General features: G+C 40.0%; 1 protein-coding gene across 1 annotated transcript in view; it reads right to left on the minus strand.

The window, feature by feature from the left end:
- man2a2 (mannosidase, alpha, class 2A, member 2) overlaps window positions 1-21,904 on the minus strand; it is a 57,944-nt gene that overhangs the window by 28,317 nt on the left and 7,723 nt on the right. Inside the window, exons 3-14 of the mRNA XM_060915007.1 lie at window positions 7,661-7,918; window positions 6,926-7,070; window positions 3,881-4,052; window positions 3,670-3,797; window positions 3,369-3,542; window positions 2,721-2,907; window positions 2,415-2,592; window positions 1,930-2,132; window positions 1,176-1,358; window positions 906-1,020; window positions 736-806; window positions 195-360 (exon numbers count right to left, since the gene is read on the minus strand). Of these exons, the coding sequence (XP_060770990.1) occupies window positions 195-360; window positions 736-806; window positions 906-1,020; window positions 1,176-1,358; window positions 1,930-2,132; window positions 2,415-2,592; window positions 2,721-2,907; window positions 3,369-3,542; window positions 3,670-3,797; window positions 3,881-4,052; window positions 6,926-7,070; window positions 7,661-7,918 (1,980 nt within the window). The remainder of the gene's footprint in view (window positions 1-194; window positions 361-735; window positions 807-905; window positions 1,021-1,175; window positions 1,359-1,929; window positions 2,133-2,414; window positions 2,593-2,720; window positions 2,908-3,368; window positions 3,543-3,669; window positions 3,798-3,880; window positions 4,053-6,925; window positions 7,071-7,660; window positions 7,919-21,904) is intronic.

Raw genomic sequence — 21,904 nt, forward strand, 5'->3', positions numbered from 1 at the left:
TTTTACTGCCTTTTTTTTTTTTAATCAGTAACAACTGTATCTGCCACCAGGCTTGCTCTGACTGAATGCATCTGTCTAAATTCAACTGCCTTTCAGGGATAATGCCTGCATTCTCAGTAATAGGGTACTGAGTAAAGTGTTCCTCAGCAATAGGGTCATTTATTTTATAGACATTCACACAGACACACACACACCTGGTATACTTCTCCATCCATTTGCACAGCTGAGCTCCACTGTGCACTGAGCTGCACTGGTAGGGTCTGGCCATCCTCTGTGAGCACTCTGACCCGTGCAGAGTTCACCAGTACGGTGACTACACACAGACGCTCTTGTTCCAAAGGGTTAAACAGCACCAGGTACCTAAACAAGAGAGATAATAAAAGGTTATCGGCTGGTGAATAAGTGCACAAGTTCAGGAAATGAGTGTGTTTGCAGTACTTCATGAGGTCCTTTCAGTTAAAGCTGGCTATTTATTAATCTGTCAATGGGAAAAGTAGTGCAGACTGCTTTTGCTTTGCACTGGCTCACTGAACTCCACAATGCTGTACTGACTAAAATGGAATACCAGAAAAGCATTTATTTATTTTTTATTTTTTAAACCAAACTATTTGATAATTTTTCCATCAGTGAAATATGCAAAAAAAAAAAAAAAAAACATGCACACATGCACACAGAACAAGCACTCATGTCTTTGCTAGCACACACGATACCATCAATACTATCAGGTTGGCATACCTGGGAGAAGAGGAGTCCAATTCAATAAGAGTGCGCTGGGGTAAAGAGTCCTGTGTGGCACGCCTGTCATCCTACACTCACAAACACCCCAGACATCAAGAGGAGATTTCATTTTAAAAGGACTGCTGCTGAATTGTTTACATAAAAAGCATTACACCTGCTCTCTTTACCGTTTCCAGGAAGGGTTCAGTCTGGTAGAAGCGATACACATCTTTATTTTTCATGATGAGGAAGTGCGCTGCATTAATGATCACTCTTTTCAAGCCAATAAGTGAGCGCAATAACCTGCATGAACAGAGCCCAACAAAGACAAAAATAGAAAACCGGCAACATTTTGGCTATATGGTCATTAACACCACTTGTATTTATTCACTCTTTTTGGCAAGCACTGTCCTATTTTTAGTGTGATGTAATTTTTTTATAGTCTCACTGATTCTGACCTGGTACCATAGTCAATGACTACAGCCTCCTTCGCAGTGCCGGTGATGGCATCATGATGCTGGAAGAGACCAACGTTGCGCCTGGCGTCCGTCAAAAGGGAGTAGTCCGAGATGGGGTAGCGTCCTTCCATACCTGCATGGCGTGCATGTGCAACAGCCAAACTGTAGAGAATCTCTGCTCCCCTGAAACATACAAGACAATTCAATAACCTGCTACACCTGTTGTCTGCTAATCTGGCTTGGTAATCCTCGTTACTAAATGTTGCTACAGCAATTTTGTGCCTTCAGCAGGGACCAGCATTTATTGCCTACGTTAAATGAAAAAAATCCTAGCAAACATTGTGGTGCTCATGGTACTGTGAAACACCAGCTCTAGCCTTGGCTTAGGAAGCTATAGCCAGCCTAAGCAAAAGCAGTGGGCCAAAACCACTACAATCCATCATTAACAATACCCAATAACAGCTTTAAAAGACGTGATAATTATGGGCAAAGGTTCACAACGCATTATGCCAGACAAGTAGGCAGGAGAATAAATAACAAATGCTTTAGGCCACCTGGCAATACAAATTCCTTCCTGCCAAATATGAAAGCTTTGGCCAAAGCAGTAATTAAATCACTAATTTCAATAACCATTAGTTGATTCTTGCCGTTATGTGCAGATTTGGCAGCATCTAGACAAAGAGTTGGGGGTGGGCACACACTCCATACACAGGGTGCAAAAAAAGGTTTTTTTTTTTTTAAATTGTGGACTAACCTAAGGTGGGACTCAAGTACACGGTCTAGGTTTTTGTAGAATGGTCTAGAGGTGTAGTAGCCAGTCCAGTAATGATCCTCTCGGTCAGCATAAGCAAAGAAATCTCCACTCAGTACAGGGTAACCAGGTGGTTTCATTCCCTGGCCCACCCCAGTAGCCTTATATACAGCATTGAAGTAGTCCGTCAGTGTGCCAAACTGGGCCTTAATACAGAAAATTACACTGTTAACAAATTCGACGGTTTTGTCAACAACCTTCAAATTCAGTGTTCATCATCCAAAAGTAGGGAGGGAGGGGGAGAGAGAGGAAAAATGGAGGGGTGAAAAAAAAACACCACAACTAACCAAGTCTACACTCAGTCATTTCCATTTCATATCAAAAACATACAATCTGTTTCAGGCAAGTATACACTCATGTACTATATAGCTGGATCAGCATTCTGTTAAAAGCTTGTTATAGTAGTATACCAGAGTACTATACTTTACCTGAACATGCAATTCTGGGTGAGAGTTCATGTAATCGAAAAGCTTCTGGTAATTGGTATACTGTTGGTCCCACTCTTGGGCTTTATCATAGCGGAAATCGTCTCCCAACGGTATCAGCAGAACTTTGCTACGGAAAAGCTTAGACTTCTTGCGATACTGGTCCAAAAGGGCTTGAACCCTGACATACAAAAGGAAACAAGTGTGCTCTTTCAGCTGACAGCAATGAGGACCGAGAGTAATATAAAATGGACCATGATTTAATTAAATACACTAAACTGCGCTTCAGAGACCATGGTAGGATATTACCTCTCGGCTACATTAGCCTCAGAGATAGCCCGTGGAGGCACCTTCCAGGGGCAGTTGATTCTGCTGCCTGGCAGCCTCTTAAAGTCAAACTGGCAACAGATCTTTGGGTCAGGCCCACATGTGTGAGGCACATCATAGCTGTAGAAGGGCATCATGTGACAGAACAGGTCTGTGCCTGACTCAGGATCTGTTACAGAAAACAACAAGAAGCTTTTCCACATTTTCAGTACAGCAAGAGTGTCAGATTTCTCAGTGAAAAACTCTACAAGAAACTCTTTGGGTCCTGACCTTCTTGCATGGATTACCGAGTGAAATGGACTGGACTGTTAATCATTAACAATAATCCTGTATTTGCATGCGACTAATAAATCAAGGTCATGAAACCAGAATGAGCACCCTTTGCATTCTTATCTTGAGTTGAAGTAATCTAAAATTTCCAAGTGTCCACTTGTACTCTTTTCATAAAAAACAAAAACAAACCCAAGCCCCATCCATCTCAGCTATAGGAGTCCGTTATAGTGTTCTATGTTCTACGACCAGCGTTAGAAGGATTAGATTTTTTTTTTAAAGTTCTGATTGATTAATTACTGGGGGTTCACAAACATTAGTCTAAAGATAAATTCTACAATATGGTTTTAATCCTCTCACCCCAAGCCTGTCTCCACATGAACTCCAGGTTCTGTGTGGAGGCAAAATGCTTCTTAATGGAGTAGTGGACTCTCTGAATGAGCATGCTGGTTATGTTGGCTTTCTTCAGTAAGTAAGGCATGGTGGCACTGTGCCCAAAAGGGTCAATAGCCCACCCTGAGTGAGGAATCACACCTGAACACACACACACACACACACACACACACACACACACACACACACACACAAAAACACAGGACAGAAACACCATGAAAGATAGAATAAAAATCATCAGCTATTGTACGTTATTCTATGAGCATACCCAAGTTTTTTTCCAGCCACTGATGCCCTTCAATAAGCTGGTCGATCATGGCAAAGTAGTGACTATTGGCTTCATCGGTCATTACCCATCCTCCTGTCACAATCTCCAGCTGCCCTCCCAGGATCAATCTGGCAAAGAAATTTTAAAACAAATTAGAATAGCAGGTGAGGGTAGGGAAAAAAACCCACTCCATTTATATGGAGTCACTTACTTGCGCATTGCCTCCCGTTTTTGAGTGTCTACACTCTCCCACCACTTAACAAAGAAGGACATCTCGGACCAAATAAACTTCCTGCGTGGGTCCTCTGGAAGCTTGACCACCATGTTGTTAAGAATATGTTGCGTCTGGTCATTATAATATTTGTCAAATGTTTTGATCCAACCTGCCAGTGCAAAAGGGACAGTAGTGATCATCAGTGTAGTTCAATGTCTTCAACCCATAGGGTACTTGCTCTTGAACATTTTCATACTACTTGAAGCAACAACAAGAGTGCTCTGAGAGCACAATATCCCCCACTGGCAACTCTGCCATAACTCTGGTAAAATGCAACTGAACTGAATGAAACTGCAATATGCGTATTACCGACATATAACAAAGAATCCTGCCAAGTTTTGTGAAATTCCTCCAAAAACTATGAAAGGAGTTGATTTCAAAAAGGTGAGTACCCTTCCCGGGACGGACGGATGGACAGACATCGCCACGGCATAATACCCCTTCGGGTCTTTTGGCCAGCGGGGGATAAACACAGGACAGTCGATTTCTAAGAGCAGTGTTTGACTAGCCTGGGCCCGCCCATCCTAAGCGTGACGCAACACGAGGGCCTGTTGCGAGCTTAGTCTGGCCAGACTAAGCTATCTATAGCTCTTCCAAGCTCCCGAAAAATCGGGAGCCAATCAACTTTGAGCATCTCCAACGACCCTGGGTAGAGGCGTGTTCAAGGCAGTGACGTAGTAGAACTGCGACCGGAAGCCATAGATTGTTTACAGAATCTATGCCGGAAGCGCTTCATTCACTAGAAACATTACGAACATGGAGCAAGTTCTCATTGAAAACGGAGCAAAGAGCAGCCCTGGAGGTATTTATTGAAAGGAAGGACGTTTTCGCCTTGCTCCCGACCGGCTTCGGTAAGAGTTTAATCTACCAGTTAGCCCCGTCGCGTCACATACGTCAGAGGAAAGAGTGATGTGATTGGTTTAAGCTTCGTCACAGCCTTTTCTGGCTTCGACCAGTAGCAAACTGAGGCATTTCAGGGAGGCAGGTCAACCACGCACTTTGGGAAACGGTTGGGCTTAATATCTTTGCCAGACCAAATGCTCGCAGAGCTTTGAATTCGCGTTAGCCAGACTAGTGTTTGACCACCTTGTTGGACATTGCTCTAAGTAAGTAACGAAGTACACAAATGAGCACTCAGCAGCCAGCTGCACCAGTTGAACACTAGTTTGACTGTAATTAAGGGTGTCAATTTGGTTCAAAACCCTAGGTGGAGAGTAATTTGTTTAAAGCTAGTGCGGTGTAGAATTTCTGATGCACCACAGACAACAATGGTACACTATATGGTCAAAAGTTTATGGACACCTGACCAATCACACCTGTATGTGCTTATTGAAAATCCCATTCTTCCCTTAGTAGTTATAACTTCCATTCTTCTCGGAAGGTTTTTCACTAGATTTTTGGCTATGGGGATGTTTTTCCATTTGGCCACAAGAGCATTAGTGAGGCCAGGCACTGATGTCAGGCAAGGAGACCTGGCATGCAGTTAATGTGCCAGTTTATCCCAAAGGTGTTCAGTAGGGTTGAGGTCAAGGCGCTCTGCAGGCTACTCAAGTTTTTTCCACACCAACCTTGGTAAACCATGTAGTTCTGGACCTCACGCTCATGGTCATGCTGGAACAGGTCTGGGCCCCTTAGTTCCAGAGAGGGGAAATCTTAATGCTTCAGCATACAAAGACATTCTAGAGAACTCTGTGCTTCCAAATTTGTTGCAACAATTCATGGAAGGACAACAGACAGTTAGGATGGTCAGGTATCCATTTACTGATGCATATACCGGATGAAGCAACATATGCTGCCATTCAGATGACATCTTTTTCAGGGACATCCCTGTTTATTCCAGCAAGACAATGCCAAGCCACATTCTACATATATTACAACAGCGTGGCTTCATAGTAAAAGCATGTGGGTGCTAAACTGGCCTGCCTGCCTCCCACTGAAAATGTGTGGCACATTACGAAGTGCAAAATACGACAGTGGAGACCCCAAACTGCTGAGCAACTGAAGTTCACATTCAAAACTTCAACAGTCAGTGTCTTCAGTTCCCAAACTCTTACTGAGTGTTCAAAGCAAAGATGATGCAACACAGTGGTAAACATGCCCGTACCGCAGCTTTTTTGGAACGTGTTACAGGCATCAAAAACAAAGCTTCAATTTAAAACATGAAACATCTTGTCCTTGTATTGCATTCAGCTGAATATAGATCAAAAATAATTTGCAAATCATTACATTGTTTTTAATTGACGTTTTACACAGCGTACCAACTTTTTTGGAGTCAGGGTTGTCCAATTCCAAAGGTGAACACGGTCAGCTATATTTAAAAAGGTTTAAACCTCAGTGTCAGCACAAACAACAAAAAATACCAGGCCGTTTGTGCGACACAAACCATTGCAGCTTTGCTCATTCAAATTGCATCAACAAAGCATTCAGCGAGCAGACAAAAAATATTTAATAAAGAGAACTAAATGGACAAAATTTCAATACAGAAATCAATGCAACCCCTCCAGAAGTGTTAACTTGTAGGTTGGAAAGATTAAAATGAGTATTGAAATTTTTTAATAAGCTACAAGAGGATTTGCATTCCAGGCTTCTAGAAGAAGTGATATTCTGAATTCATTCCACAATAACCAGAGGACAAAAAGAGCAACTCATTATGTGCCCGGTGTAGATACAGTATTCCTCACAGCTTACAATTCTACTCCAACTTGCACAATGCCACTGTGTGCCCTACTTTACCTACAGCACACCTGTATGGTGAATAGGCTGCAGAGTGTCTGATTTACACAAAGGGAGAAGAAATAAAGCAAAAAGTTTGCTTAACAGCAGACACTGAAAAGAGAATTAACGAAAGGCATTGATTCATGGTTGCAATTTATCATTAATTTACGTATCAGGACAATAGCACTAAAGTTTTTCATTAAATATGTATCTAACTTAAAAAAGGCTTTCCTACTGATTAAATAATTTTTTTTTTTTTAAACCAACCTGGATCATTGTGAGAGTGGGGCACCACAAACACTTGCAGGGGTTCATTGTCCCACTCAGTGGGGTCATACGTGATATCAAAGCCCTGCTTCCACACACCTCCGTCCACATTATCAAAGCTCAGAAGAGAGTACACATCCAGCATCTACACACACACACACAAAGAGAGAGACATATTACAAAAACTAAAGCTTTAATATTAAACATTTTCTCCCTGCGTCGTGTCTTAGGGGATGACACGTTCCGTCAGGCATATCATTTTAATAGCTGAAGAGATTCACTCATATTTCCTCAACCTTGCTATGCTACATGTTGCACAAACCCTCTGCTTGCTGTTGTTGGGTGTTCATGATCTTGAACTGGTTAAAGCAAATAAACGGCTTCCTTTTCATGATGTCCTTGCCAATATTTACTGAACACAAGGCAATACAGGTTTTGCCACACAGCAGCTATTGAAATGAATTACATGTAGTGTGCCAAAGTTGCAAGTTGACACGTAGCCCTAATTCAAAACATCTCTTAATATTAAAAGTCATAGGACATAATGTTAAGATGTGCAATTAAAATGCCTCTTAGTGCAGTTCCAATTCATACCCATGTTTACTCAGGTTAAAAATGCATGACATGCATGGTGCATCAGAAGCTGCTAAAGTAATTTCCACAGTTGTTGTTGAAGAGAAGCCTCTCTCAGCACACAGGCACTGAGCTTACTGAGTCCCACTTTAGTGCACTTGCCTGCAGATCACTTTGGCCATGGCGGCCCTGTGCAAACTGGCAGTCCTGGGGTTTTATGGTGAAGAAGGTAGGCCTGCTATCAAAAGGCAGCACCCAGGAGCCATTAGCATTGCGAAATGGAAGTTGTCCACTGGGTGAGATGGCACCTGTGTCTGTAAGCTCCAGCACAGAGTCTTTAATGTGGCTGATGATCTGGTGGTTCTCCTCCAGAAGCTGCTCCAGCTGCTCAATGCGGTTCTGCAACACCGAAATCTGGCTCTAAAATTGAACCAAAAAACATTTTTTTTAATGTCTAACCTATCATCACAGTACACAAACGCATTTTCTAGAGGAAAAAGATGGGGTCAAAAGTTCTGGCAAGTCAACTACATCACAATACCTAGGGACGTACTGCTCTTGTTTAGAGCTGATAATAATCTCAGATTTCTAAATACATCACTTGATGCTGAACACTAATCTACAGACATCACAGCTAAACAGCAAACATGTTTGAGAAACTATTAGGGGTGTTTAGTTCATGATCAAATTTCATTCGTCATCACTTCCTGCATCACATTTAGATGTCAGCACAAAGCATTTAATAGAACACATTAGTAGTAGTGATATGACAAAGATATCCCAATCCTCAAGGGATTCTCTGCAAATACACAACATGGATCACAATATACAGATTTCTCACAAACAGCCACCGTGATTTATAAAAATAATGAATACATTTTCTTTCTATTTTAAAAATATGCAGTATTTCTATTTATAAAGAAATTGATTTTACAAATTTAGAGTACAAAATCTCAGCCCTGTGATAAATTGGAGACCTGCCCAGGATGTTTCCCACCTCTTGCCCAAAGTTAGCTAGGATTGTCTCCAGCTTCCCCCGCAACCCTGACGGAGAAGTAGTATAGATAATGGATGGAAGTACAAAATTATAACATCAAATCAGTCATGCTGCCAGAAATTTAAAAAAAAAAACCTATTGTGAAATTTTTCACAATATGCCATTATATCATCGAGCCCTAATTGGTAGGCTGTATAAAGTAAACTTAATAAAGTGTGTTTGTTATTTTATGTATTGTGTCTATTGTACATAATGCGTTTGTAGATTAGTGTTCAGGCACATGTACGTAAAGTCAGATACGACAGAGAAAGGCATTGTTATATTAGCTGTCTACCACAGTATACTTAAGTTGAACTTAAAAGTTAAATATTTAGCTTTAATTTTAAGCTGAATTTAATGTAATCCAAGTCAGGTGAACAGCGTAGGAATTATAGAACTTTGTATAGAATGTCCCGTTTTTAAGGGATCAAAATTAATTGGACAAACTAACCATTACAGTAAATTGTCATTTTTAATACTTGGTTGCAAATCTTTTGGAAACGATGACTGCCTGAAGGTCACAGACATCAGACACTGGGTTTCTTCCTCGGTGATACTCTACCAGGCTTTCACCCTGGTGAAAAATAAATGTGCTAAGTGTACTAAAATTTAGCATACTTTTGTGTACTTGAAGCCATACTAATCATCAATATACTTCAAGTGTGTTCATGATTAGTTAACTTGAGGCATGCTATTTTGGAACAACTAATTTTGTACTAAATATATTTTAATTGTAATTAAATTGTAGAAAAGTGCAACTTGAAGTGCATTTAGTGTACTTTTATGTGCTAAATTACACAACTTTCACTTAAAGTATATTTTAGTATAATATATTTCTATAAAGTGTAATATAGTATAATTATTTTAAAGTGTGTTAAAAGTGTTAGCGTGAAAGCATGATGTTAGTATACTTTTTATTAGGGGTGTAACGGTATACAAAAATCACGGTTCGGTACGTACCTCGGTTTTGAGGTCACGGTTCGGTTCATTTTCGGTACAGTATGGGAACAAAATGCAAAACCATTTTCTTCCTCAGCACGTTGTTTATTAAACCACAAAATTGTCAATATATAAAAAGAAACAGTAAATAAATTCAAAGTGCTGCTTGGTACCAGTAAATTAAATGAAATATTCTCAAATGATTAACCAAATGTTTGAAATTAAAAATAATGAATTCCTTTTAAACAGTAAACAAAAGTTTTCAACATGTAAAGTGCAGCACTCAGTTCCAGTATTCCAGTAAGCAATTTTACTCCATCTACTCAACAACTGAATACGGTCTTAGATCCGATGCTATAAAGACGCCAATGGATGCTGTTATGGCTTTAGCCCGATCTGAATTGCCAGGGAGAGGGTGCTTGAATGCAGAAGTCAGCTGCGTTTGCACTACGGTGTTTTTTTTCCTTGTCGCGGTAATCTTAACACTTGGGTGGTGCCGTTTCAGGTGAGTTAGCATGTTTGACGTGTTGCCCGAAAAATAGCCAACCCCAGTAAAACAGTGTCGACATACCGCCTTCGTTTTGTCCACTTGTCTTTCTCCGTTGAAGTATTTCACTGGGAAACCGAAGTGTTCCCAAACGGGAGATTTTAACGACAGGGGAGGATCTTCTAGCTCCGGTTGGTCGCTAGCAGTAGCCATAATGTCAAATCAGATACACCATTCTCTGATAAAACACAAGCCGGCACCTCGCTAAAATTTTTTGAAGAGTGGTTGGGAAAGGCTCGTCTGATTGGTTCGCCGTGCGAAGTGACCTCCACATGGTCACAAGAGCACGAATCACGAACGAGTTTCTTTATAAATATTAAAGAGTCTTCCCTTTACTACTCCAATCACGTACAGGTATCCTCATGAATATTAAAGAGCCAGATGTAGTGGCAGCATATAAAAACCACATATAAACTGACTGTACTCGTTCGGTACAGCACTGTACCGTACCGAAGGTCTGTTTTCCAACGGTCCGGTACGAATACATGTACCGTTACGGGCCTACTTTTTATATATTTACAAAAAGTACAATTTGTGCAAGTACATTTTCAATATACTATTGAAAATATGAATATACTTTAAATACAATAAAGTACATTTATTTTTCACCAGGGCAGGTCACTGTGAAGTATTGTCCAGCGAGTTTTGAAAATTCATCCTGCTGCTTTTGTCAACAGGCACATAATCAATAAATACAAGGGAACAAGTTTCATTGGCAGCACTACTTGCCCACACAAGATGAGGCAGTATGCTTTGGATCATGAGCAGTTCCTTCCCTTCTCCATATTCTCCTCTTCCTATGCAAGTTGATCTCTGCCTAATCAGTCCATGGAATGTTGTTCCAGAACTGAACAGGCTTTTTTTTTTGGCAAACTATAATCTGGTCTTCCTGCTTTTGAGGCTTACCAGTGGTATACAGTTTACTACAAACACTCAGGAGAAGGGTTCTCTTGATTTTGACACACATCTGGCTACCTCCTGGAGACTGTTCTTGATCTGGTAGTTTGTTGTTAAGGGTCCCCCACTCACCAGAGAAAGAATTCTTGTCATGCATCAGTGTCCCCTCATGGTCTTTCAGGCATTTTGGTGTTTGAGCATGTCCCAAATCGCTGTTTGGCTACATACAAATGTTTTTGCTCCCTCTCATGGATTTGTTTTTCATTTTTCAGCCTAATGATGGCTTGATTCACTGACAGGACAGACTTCATATTGAGGGTTAATGGCAATAGATTCTAAATGACCAAGTCTTGCATTCCTACACCTTTTTATCTGACCTTTCATTTTGTAGCAGGTGTATGAAGGACTCCTTGGCAAGTGACGTAAAAGCAAAATAGAGACCTGGATGTTGGCGGATATACAAATGCAGGGTCAAGCGACATTCCATACAAAACAGTCACACGTGCAGGATTCTCTTTGGTTTTCCACTGCTTTAAGCGTTCTTTTAGCTTTGCCATGTCTTTGTGCTGTATATGGTTGTGGTCGCTACAGTACTTATAACCGTGGCACATTCCGATTTTTTAGAATTCTGCCCGTGATTTGGAAAGAGGGCAAGGAAACTAAGGAGACAGTACAGAGAGGAGATGAGGGGATCAGGACACTCTGTCCAATGACCATTTCGTCCAATAGTCAAGACATTCCGTCCAAAGCCTTTTTCATACGCACCATTTTATATTTCAGGTATTCTGGTTTTCGGGAACAAAAGCCTCGCAAGAGTGCTGCTCTGTGCCTAAAGATTTAACATGATTCAGCTGGCTTTAAAAATTAATAACTCAGCCAGAGGAGCTCGCAGCAAAGTCAAATTTTACAGGCACCTCCCTTTAAGCCTCTCCCTTTGAAAGAGCATGGTCTCGGGTCGGTAGGACCACACCTTGGCCTGAGATTCGCAAATGAAAGCCTCGTGAGAGCACTGCTCGGCACCTAAAGATTTAATATGATCTATGGCACTCATTTGCTTTACAAAAACGTTTTTTGCTTCGGTCAAATTCCATTGAGAATTCCTCCTTTTTTCGGACAAATAAATACCTGAAATATAAAATAACTGATAGTCCGTATGAAAAAGGCTTTGGACGAAATGACCTGTATTCATACTCAATGATCGGTAGAAGCGTCTTGTCTTCAGAAAAGCCTGACTTTTTTTTGTAAATAACATGGGTCAAAACCACACACATCCATCTTCACTCGATCGTTCAAATCATGGTAATACTGAGAAAATTCAGCATTGTTTACAGACACGCTTTCAACGGCTGCCATCCTAGTTGCTTTGTATATCCACCATCATGGCGGACGCTCATGATGTAGCACATTTTTATCATGTGGTTGCAAGTCATCTATAGCACAAGCCTGGCCATGAAACAGCTGTGGAGCCAATTATGCAACGGACTTTTGTGCCCCCCCCTTTTTTTTTTTTTTTTACCTTTTCATAAAACTAAATATCCTGTTGTAGACAGCTCAAACAATAACTTTGTCAAATATTGATGGACCTGACTGTACATGCAGATGTACGTGCATATGAATAAAAATACATTTCCTCTCTGACTGCCTCAGAAGCATTTTGCTTGCACAGCTGGCAAAACACATTTGTCCAAAACATCCCATTTCTCTGGAAACATTGCACAACCTAAAACTTTGTGCTTAACTTTACTAGCATATACATCTCCATATACTATATATCCAGTGAAGTACACTGCAGTTACTCTCCAGAATCACACATTTTATGCTATTGTTATACATTAAATTGTACATTTACATGGACAAGTTTCTTTTTCTTCCATGTATTATTTTCTGTTTTGCAAAAAAAATTGTAATTGTTTGCCAATGAACGGGAGCATAATATTTCTTCATTTCTTTCCTCCCCCCCTTACTTTTTTTTTATTTAAATGTTTCATTTTTAAATCTTTTTTTAAATCATTTCTTATCTCCTTCGCTCAAGGACTCCCTAAAACAGTCCATAAAAAGAAGACAGTCATCTATATCCCCCATCCTATATACCAAGTTTCAAGATATTATTTGTCACATTTTTCAAGTTCTGCTGCAGGAAACTCACCCTACCTCTTTACACTGACCTCAGCAGCCCATGGCATAAACCCACCGGACCTTTGGTCCAGGTGAGCTAAAAATTAAAATTTCTCACATTTATTTGGATCAAAATATACATTACTTAACACATATGCCAACTTTCAAGACCATACCACTCAGTTTTCAAGTTCTGCTCTGGAAACAAAACCTACTCCTAAGACTAACCTGAGAGACTAAGTCTGAAACTTTTTCCATGGAAACATGAAAAATTAAAATTTCTCAGTATGAAAAGGCACATCTACATCACCTTGTTAACATGTATACCAAGTTTCAAATCATGAATAGTTTTGGCTATATGCTCCGGAAACAAACATTGCTCTTAGAGACCAAGTCAAAATAAATATATATATATATATATTTTTTTTTTTTATTTTATTTTATTTTTTTTTAAATGTAAAAATTAGAATTTTTTTTTTTTTCAAAAATCTAAAATAGCAAAAGGCACCATTTCACATGTTGCTTGATATGTATACAAAGTTTCATGAAGATATCTTGAGTGGTTTTAAAAATACGGCCTGGAAACAAAAACGCGACCAGACGGACGGAACCCATTTCTATATCCCCCACCAAATTTCGTTTGGGCGGGGTGCAAAAATCCTTATTGTCCTGCGAAGAGGGTTTTTTTTTTTAAGACAACTTATTAATTTGGATTTGACTGAATAATTGGTCTTCATTTCAAATTTGCTTATGGGCAGCTTCTACAAGGCAACTGATCCCACCATTAAGAAAGTTCAGGTTTATTCCATCTCTACTCAGCTTCAAACAAAAACCTTAGCTCAGGTTGTGCTGTGAAAGAAAGCAGCGTTCAAGTAACATGTAAATTTTCATGCTCATGCCTCTGAATGTTATACTTACCCTTCACCAGTGTTCTGAGTTAATGCAAATCATGAAAAGTTATGACAGAACACTTAAAATGCATGTCCTGTTTTACATGCAAAATGAGTGTCCTGCCACTCCTTACACATCAGAAGTTTAATTTAACTGAGATGAGGACAACCATGTGAACGAATTAGCCGTTTTAATTGTTACATTTACATGAACAAAATATAAAATACAGTGGTGCTTGAAAGTTTGTGAACCCTTTAGAATTTTCTATATTTTTGCATAAATATGACCCAAAACGTCATCGGATTTTCACACAAGTCCTAAAAGTAGATAAAGAGAACCCAGTTAAACAAATGAGACAAAAATATTATACTTGGTCATTTAATTATTGAGGAAACTGATCCAATATTACATATCTGTGAGTGGCAAAAGTATGTGACCCTCGAGGATTAGCAGTTAATTTGAAGGTGAAATTAGAGTCAGGTGTTTTCAATCAATGGGATGACAATCAGGTGTGAGTGGGCACCCTGTTTTATTTAAAGAACAGGGATCTATCAAAGTCTGATCTTCACAACACATGTTTGTGGAAGTGTATCATGGCACAAACAAAGGAGATTTCTGAGGACCTCAGAAAAAATGTTGTTAATGCTCATCAGGCTGGAAAAGGTTACAAAACCATCTCTAAAGAGTTTGGACTCCACCAATCCACAGTCAGACAAATTGTGTACAAATGGAGGAAGTTCAAGACCATTGTTACCCTCCCCAGGAGTGGTCGACCAACAAAGATCACTCCAAGAGCAAGGCGTGTAATAGTCGGCGAGGTCACAAAGGACCCCAGGGTAACTTCTAAGCAACTGAAGGCCTCTCTCACATTGGCTAATGTTAATGTTCATGAGTCCACCATCAGGAGAACGCTGAACAACAATGGTGTGCATGGCAGGGTTGCAAGGAGAAAGCCACTGCTCTCCAAAAAGAACATTGCTGCTCGTCTGCACTTTGCTAAAGATCACGTGGACAAGCCAGAAGACTATTGGAAAGATGTTTTGTGGACGGATGAGATCAAAATAGATCTTTTTGGTTTAAATGAGAAGCATTATGTTTGGAGGAAGGAAAACACTGCATTCCAGCATAAGACCCTTATCCCATCTGTGAAACATGGTGGTGGTAGGATCATGGTTTTGGGCCTGTTTTGCTGCATCTGGGCCAGGATGGCTTGTCATCATAGAACAATGAATTCTGAATTGTACCAGATACAGAAAGCAAAGGCTCACATACTTTTGCCACTCACAGATGTAAGGGGGGCTGCCATACCATAGCAACCAATTCCCTGCTTCACTTTATGAACCATCTTCTCCCTTCCACTGTACAGCATTGAACACAAAAATCCCTGTACTCGATGCCATGTTCTATCTCCACCCATTCTTCTGACTCCCTGTAATGGTATTGGATACAGAGATGATACCAGATGCCAAATACAGTAACGTCACGGCTGTGCTTTAAACCCATGGCGGAATCGAAATTCCTTCTCTCTGGCGGTTGATCCCACGCGTGAAAGGGACGTCGTTGCATCTGTGCTACAGGAGAACAAAGGACAAAGAATGAGCTATTGATACCGGACCTTTAGCCAAAGTTCAACGTATTTGATCTTTGCATAGTTGCAATAATAACTGAACCGGTTAGTTACTGCAGCCTACGCAGTATTTTTAAAGAGAATAGGCGACCGGATTCCTTTTCCCTTTCGCAACGTCAATGAACTACAAACAAGATTCCTTCCAGATCATCGGATGACTGACAGGACACCAAAGATCTTCAGCCAACAAGCTATAAAAGCAAAAGGAACAGAACGGTTTTCTCCCTGGATCTACGCTCCGGCTGTCTTCAGATAACAGACGGCGCACTTTCAGTCGCCAAGCAAGAGTAATCTCAAGTAAGGTTGGCATCTGGGCAATTGTTAGTCTTAGTTGTGGCTAGTTAATGTGAAGAGTGTTATTTGAATTCATTCATGGTTTAAATGTACGCATTTTGATTCACATGAAAGTCGGTCTTAGACCGCTTGTTGTTTGATTTGCTTTGTCTACTATCTGCATTTAATTAGATTGTGCATGTGTTCTCTCTCTCTCTTTTTAACTCCCTCTGTCGCACTACATCCCTCAACATTGGGATTTCAGGAGTAGCTAAGGGCTGAGTAGAAGTTTGGGGTTTAAGGCCTAGCACAAAGGCTTGCGTATTACATTCACATATCACACCCATTTCGCTAGCACGCACATAGCCTCGTTCCTCACTCCCCTCCTCCTTGTCATGCGCCTGCGCACACCCTCTGTCCCTAGCTCCTCATCTCCTTAGTGCGCAGCTGCGCACACCTACACTCACACGTGATTTCCCTCTCACATTTTAACATTCACTCGCCCCTACACTGAACACTTGCATATAGCCTATTACATCTGATCACCATTAGTGCCTTAGTTATCATCATATTCACTGCTGATTTCTTACTCTGTTTACTACTGGTTATTATTCTACTTACTACTGCTCTATACACTACTGATTATTACTTGTATACATTGCATCACCGTTTATATTGAATTATTCCTTGGCTGCTATTGTTACTATATCTGATCAGTATTAGTTTGCTAATTTGTGTCAGCTATTTCAATAAATGGTATCTTTGGAATAAACTGTGTCCTGTCAATTGCGACAACATTCACTGAGTGCCAACCTCTGCCAAACAAGTACTCTAATTGCCTTCGCCCATTTGGTTGTTATACGAAACATTATAGATCTAGAGTAAACGTATTACATTAGAGCTACAATACTCACTAAAACTATAGCAATATCAAGTTATTCCATTGATTTTAATAGTTTAGCTATAAACTATTAGACACTTGAATTAATGAATTTATGAGACTGATCCCTTTTTACATGAGACTGATTTGATAAGCCTATTGCACCTACACATATGTAATATTGGATCATTTTCCTCAATAAATAAATGACCAAGTATAATATTTTTGTCTCATTTGTTTAACTGGGTTCTCTTTTGGCCCTTTTCCACTACCCTTCTTCAGCTCACTTCAGCCCGACAAGGCTCGCATTTGGACTACCTCAGAGCAGCACGACTCAGCTCGCTTCAGCCCTACTCAGCACCCAAAACTCGCACGGTTTTGGAGTAGGGCTGAAGCGAGCCAAACCGAGCCGAGTGGGGCTAGGGGCGTGAGGAGACACTCCCCTGTGCACTGATTGGTGAGGAGGAGTGTCCTCATACGCCCACACACGCCCCGCGAGCACGCTGGGATCTGTAAACACCGTAAACCTGGAAGAAGAAGAATTACGAGAATTTCTGAAGCCTTATGTGCCTCGCCTCATCTATACGCTCTTGCCAGTATCTGTTGGCATTGTCGGTGACAACAAGCCACAGCACCAAGACCAGCAACACTAACGACTCCATGTCCTCCATGTTTATTGTTTACTATCCGGGTCGTGAGACTACCGCTTAAAAGGTCACTGATGTCACTGTTTGCGCCGCCTAACGACATCACGTGACGTCCACCCACTTTCGCTAACTCCACCCAATGTGTTCACCCACTTCCAGCCAGCACGGTTCAGCGCGGCTGTAGTCGAAATGCAACCCCAACAGCCCCACTCAGCTCGACTCAGCCCAACTCAGCACGGCACGGCTCAGCCCGACTCAGCCGCGTTGGTAGTGGAAAAGCAGCATTTATCTACTTTTAGGACTTGTGTGAAAGTCTGATGTTTTAGGTCATATTTATGCAGAAGTATAGAAAATTCTAAAGGGTTCACAAACTTTCAAGCACCACTGTATGTCTACTTGATAAATTGACAAAATATCTACAACATAGCTCTAGACACTAAATTTGGCTCTGTCAAACATTTTGTATTGCAAATTGATGCATGGTTTTAATCATTTAACCAGGTGTGCCTGAGGTTTTGGATGATAGGTTAATAGTGTACCTCATTATCAACCACAATAAGGTACTTATGGCCTGAACTTCACAGGGATTTAGTGAGAAGAGGAAAAACGCAAATATTTAGACGGACGTGACATGCCTGCTCTACACAGTAAGGTCTCGGACCTTGTTTGCATGCATGTGAAATGTTCAAACGCTGGAAAAGAAAGAAAACATTGCACACTGGGAAAACAGATTTCACATACAAAGGTCACGGTCAGTAGTTTACACACATGAACATCATGGCAATATTGAGCTTTCAATTTTTTTTTTGAACTGTTCTTTTTCTGTGGTATGATGACATAGAACATGCATCTCTGATAGGAAAAAATAAGCAGAAACTTGGTGCAGGGCAATTCCATGTAAATGTCAACCTCACCATGCAAAAATAAAGCAACATGTAATACATCAAAACCACTCCCAGAGATATCACCTAGGCCTGTATTTTACAGATGTGAATAAGTTGAACCAATTTGTCACAAGAATTGTTCCCTTCACCTTAATATGTCAGTCTTTCTTTCTTATAATGTAAAACCCAAGCTAAAATCAACTTTGATCATGTACAATTCTATATTATTGCCACAAGCCACAGAAATGTACGCCAAAATCCACAAAACAGCAAAACAATAGCCATCCTAAATATTATTTAAGAACTTTGATAGTTTTAGCTGATATTTAGAGAGTTTTTCAAAGGGTTATGGTGGTTAAATTGCTGATTTTCTAAACATATGCCATGTCTATTTCAGACGCATCACATCCATAACGGAATTTCGTCACATCCATAACGCTGACTTTTCCTTCCGAAACTCTGCATGAAATACAAAATATTTTAAACAAAGATTTTTTAATATTCACCTTGGACCCCTCTATCAAATGGATATCTCCATTTCGACATTAGGTTTACAATTTCACAGAGTTTGATAAAAATGTACAGTCACCCAAGAAAAGTGATACTTTTTCTGTCACATCCATAACGCATCTTTTATTGGCATTTTCTGGCATGCCCTAGATGTACTATGGGAATTGTTCTTGCTCTATCACTTCTCCAGTATGGTACAGCCTCAAAATATGCAACACCTGTTTAAATACTGGGAGACAATAAAACATGCACTGGGTCATTTGTTGCCATTTTGAGTTCAAGTGTCACGTCCATAACGCTGGAATTGCTCTGCAGTTTGAATTTATTTTGGGTTTTCTGAAAATCAACACAGGGTCACACACATTAGGTAGGTAGGTAGGTCACCCAATATTTGGTTAAATGTCCCTAGTAAAATTTCATCTTGACCAGATGTTTTTGGTAGCCATCAACAAGCTTCTGGCTGAATTCTGGACATTTGAGAAAGTTGGATATTTGACCACTCTTCTTGGCAGAATTATTAGAGTGCAATTAAATGTGCATTTCCTGGCACAGTCCCACACATTTACGACAGGGTTGAGGTCAGGACTTATTTTAAGCTTAATGCAACCCTTTATCCATTCCACAGCCAGTATTGATGTGTGTTGGGGGTCATTGTCCTGTTGGAACTCCCAATTGTACCCAAGTTTCTGATTCTGAGGTAGTCCTCCTCTTTCATAACCCCATCCACTCTGCGCAATGCACCTGTTTCACAGGCAGCAAAAACAGCCCCAGTGAATGATGCTACCACCACCATGCTTAACAGTTAGTACAGTGTTCCTCTGTACCTTGAGTTATTGTGGCCAAACAACTCAATCTTTGTCTCATCTGACCATAAAACATTCTACCAGAAGGCTTTTTCTTTGTCCCTGTAGTCAGTTACAAACTTTACTCAAGATTGAAGGTGGTGATTTTGGAGCAAGGGCTTCTTTCTTGGACGGCAGCCTCTCAGTCTACGTCAATGCAAAACTCACTTGACTGTAGACAGTGTTCTGGCAGGTTACAGTTCATGGCAGGCTCATGCTTTAGTGGTTCCAGGGCTGTTCATGACCATCTGAACCAATTTCCTCTCTGCTGAGGTAAAAAGACTCAAACTGTCACCAACAAAGCAGCTACACCTCCCAACAACTTGTACTTACAAACAACTGATGATCATGGAACCTGCAGTCATTTGAAATGGCTACAAGAGACATTCCTGAGTTTTATAAAATTTATGATCCTCTTTCTCAGATCTGCACTGGAGCAATTCCAGCGTTATGGACGTGACACTTGAACTCAAAATGGCAACAAATGACCCAGTGCATGTTTTATTGTCTCCCAGTATTTAAACAGGTGTTGCATATTTTGAGGCTGTACCATACTGGAGAAGTGATAGAGCAAGAACAATTCCCATAGTACATCTAGGGCATGCCAGAAAATGCCAATAAAAGATGCGTTATGGATGTGACAGAAAAAGTATCACTTTTCTTGGGTGACTGTACATTTTTATCAAACTCTGTGAAATTGTAAACCTAATGTCGAAATGGAGATATCCATTTGATAGAGGGGTCCAAGGTGAATATTAAAAAATCTTTGTTTAAAATATTTTGTATTTCATGCAGAGTTTCGGAAGGAAAAAAAGTCAGCGTTATGGATGTGATGAAATTCCGTTATGGATGTGACGCGTCTGAAATAGACATGGCATATGTTTAGAAAATCAGCAATTTAACCACCATAACCCTTTGAAAAACTCTCTAAATATCAGCTAAAACTATCAAAGTTCTTAAATAATATTTAGGATGGCTATTGTTTTGCTGTTTTGTGGATTTTAGCGTACATTTCTGTGGCTTGTGGCAATAATATAGAATTGTACATGATCAAAGTTGATTTTAGCTTGGGTTTTACATTATAAGAAAGAAAGACTGACAGTGACATATTAGGTTGGTTACAAATTGGTTCAACTTATTCACATCTGTAAAATACAGGCCTAGGTGATATCTCTGGGAGTGGTTTTGATGTATTACATGTTGCTTTATTTTTGCATGGTGAGGTTGACATTTACATGGAATTGCCCACTGGGTTCCTTGGACTTTGCCCATTGTACTGTGTGCTGGTCAAGCTAATGAGTGTTGTCAAACAAACATGCTGGCGCAGATTCGTAACAGGAAGTTAAGGGCCGTGGCAAGTGAAGACATTTTGGAACTTTCAGCACCACTGAATTAATTTTTTGCCACTGTATGAATAATTGTGACCCTGTGTTCATTTCAGAAAACCTAAAATAAAAATACATGCACACATACAAAAGTGGCTGGTCAAGGTGAAACTTGCCAAACGACATTTTACCAACCATCAGGTGTGCTGTATGTATATTTTTTACTGAAAGTTTAATTTTGACCCTGTGATGATTTCAGAAAACTCAAAATAAATTCAGGTTTTCGCCAAAGTGGCTTCTTCGAGGAAGAAGGCCCCCCACACACACTTAAAGTTGTACAAACCCCATTTCCAGAAAAGTTGTCATATTTTCCAAAACACAATAAAGTTTTTCAATAGTTTTACTGACCAACTTAATTTTATAAATATAAAAACGAAGTTGGTCAGTAAAACTCCTGAAAAGCTTTTCTTTGTACTTTTGCCAGTTAAATAAAAGTTTGCATGAATTATCAAAATCAGATTTTTGTTTTTATTGCATTTTGGAAAATATCCCTTTTCTAGAAATGAGGTTTGCATGTTGTACAATCATTCTGCCACAGAAAAAGAACAGTTCAAAGAACCACTGAAAGTCTAATATTCCCATGACATTCTTGTCCATGTATTTTTCGTACTGTGCAAAAGTCTTAAGCACCCTATTTTTTTTAATACAAACTTCATAGATTTCTTTCTGTTTTACGACTTCTACTAGAGATGAAAGTGAAGCAAAGAAAAAAACCCTGAATTTTTGAAAGTCAAACTAAGATGGGGGGGGCAACGTCCCCCGCAAATATTTTAATAACATAACACGCAAAACCCTGCATTCTAGTGCATTTTAGTACTTGTTTTCACTAAAACAAGTTATAACTTTTAAGTCTTTTTCTTTCATGTACATTAATGATTAACATGTCAAAAATATCAAATTTAATTCCCCTAGTTAATGAGTAATTTTCAGGAG

This window comes from Neoarius graeffei, chromosome 2, assembly GCF_027579695.1.
Source record: "Neoarius graeffei isolate fNeoGra1 chromosome 2, fNeoGra1.pri, whole genome shotgun sequence".
In the NCBI taxonomy this organism is placed as follows: Eukaryota; Metazoa; Chordata; class Actinopteri; order Siluriformes; family Ariidae; genus Neoarius; species Neoarius graeffei.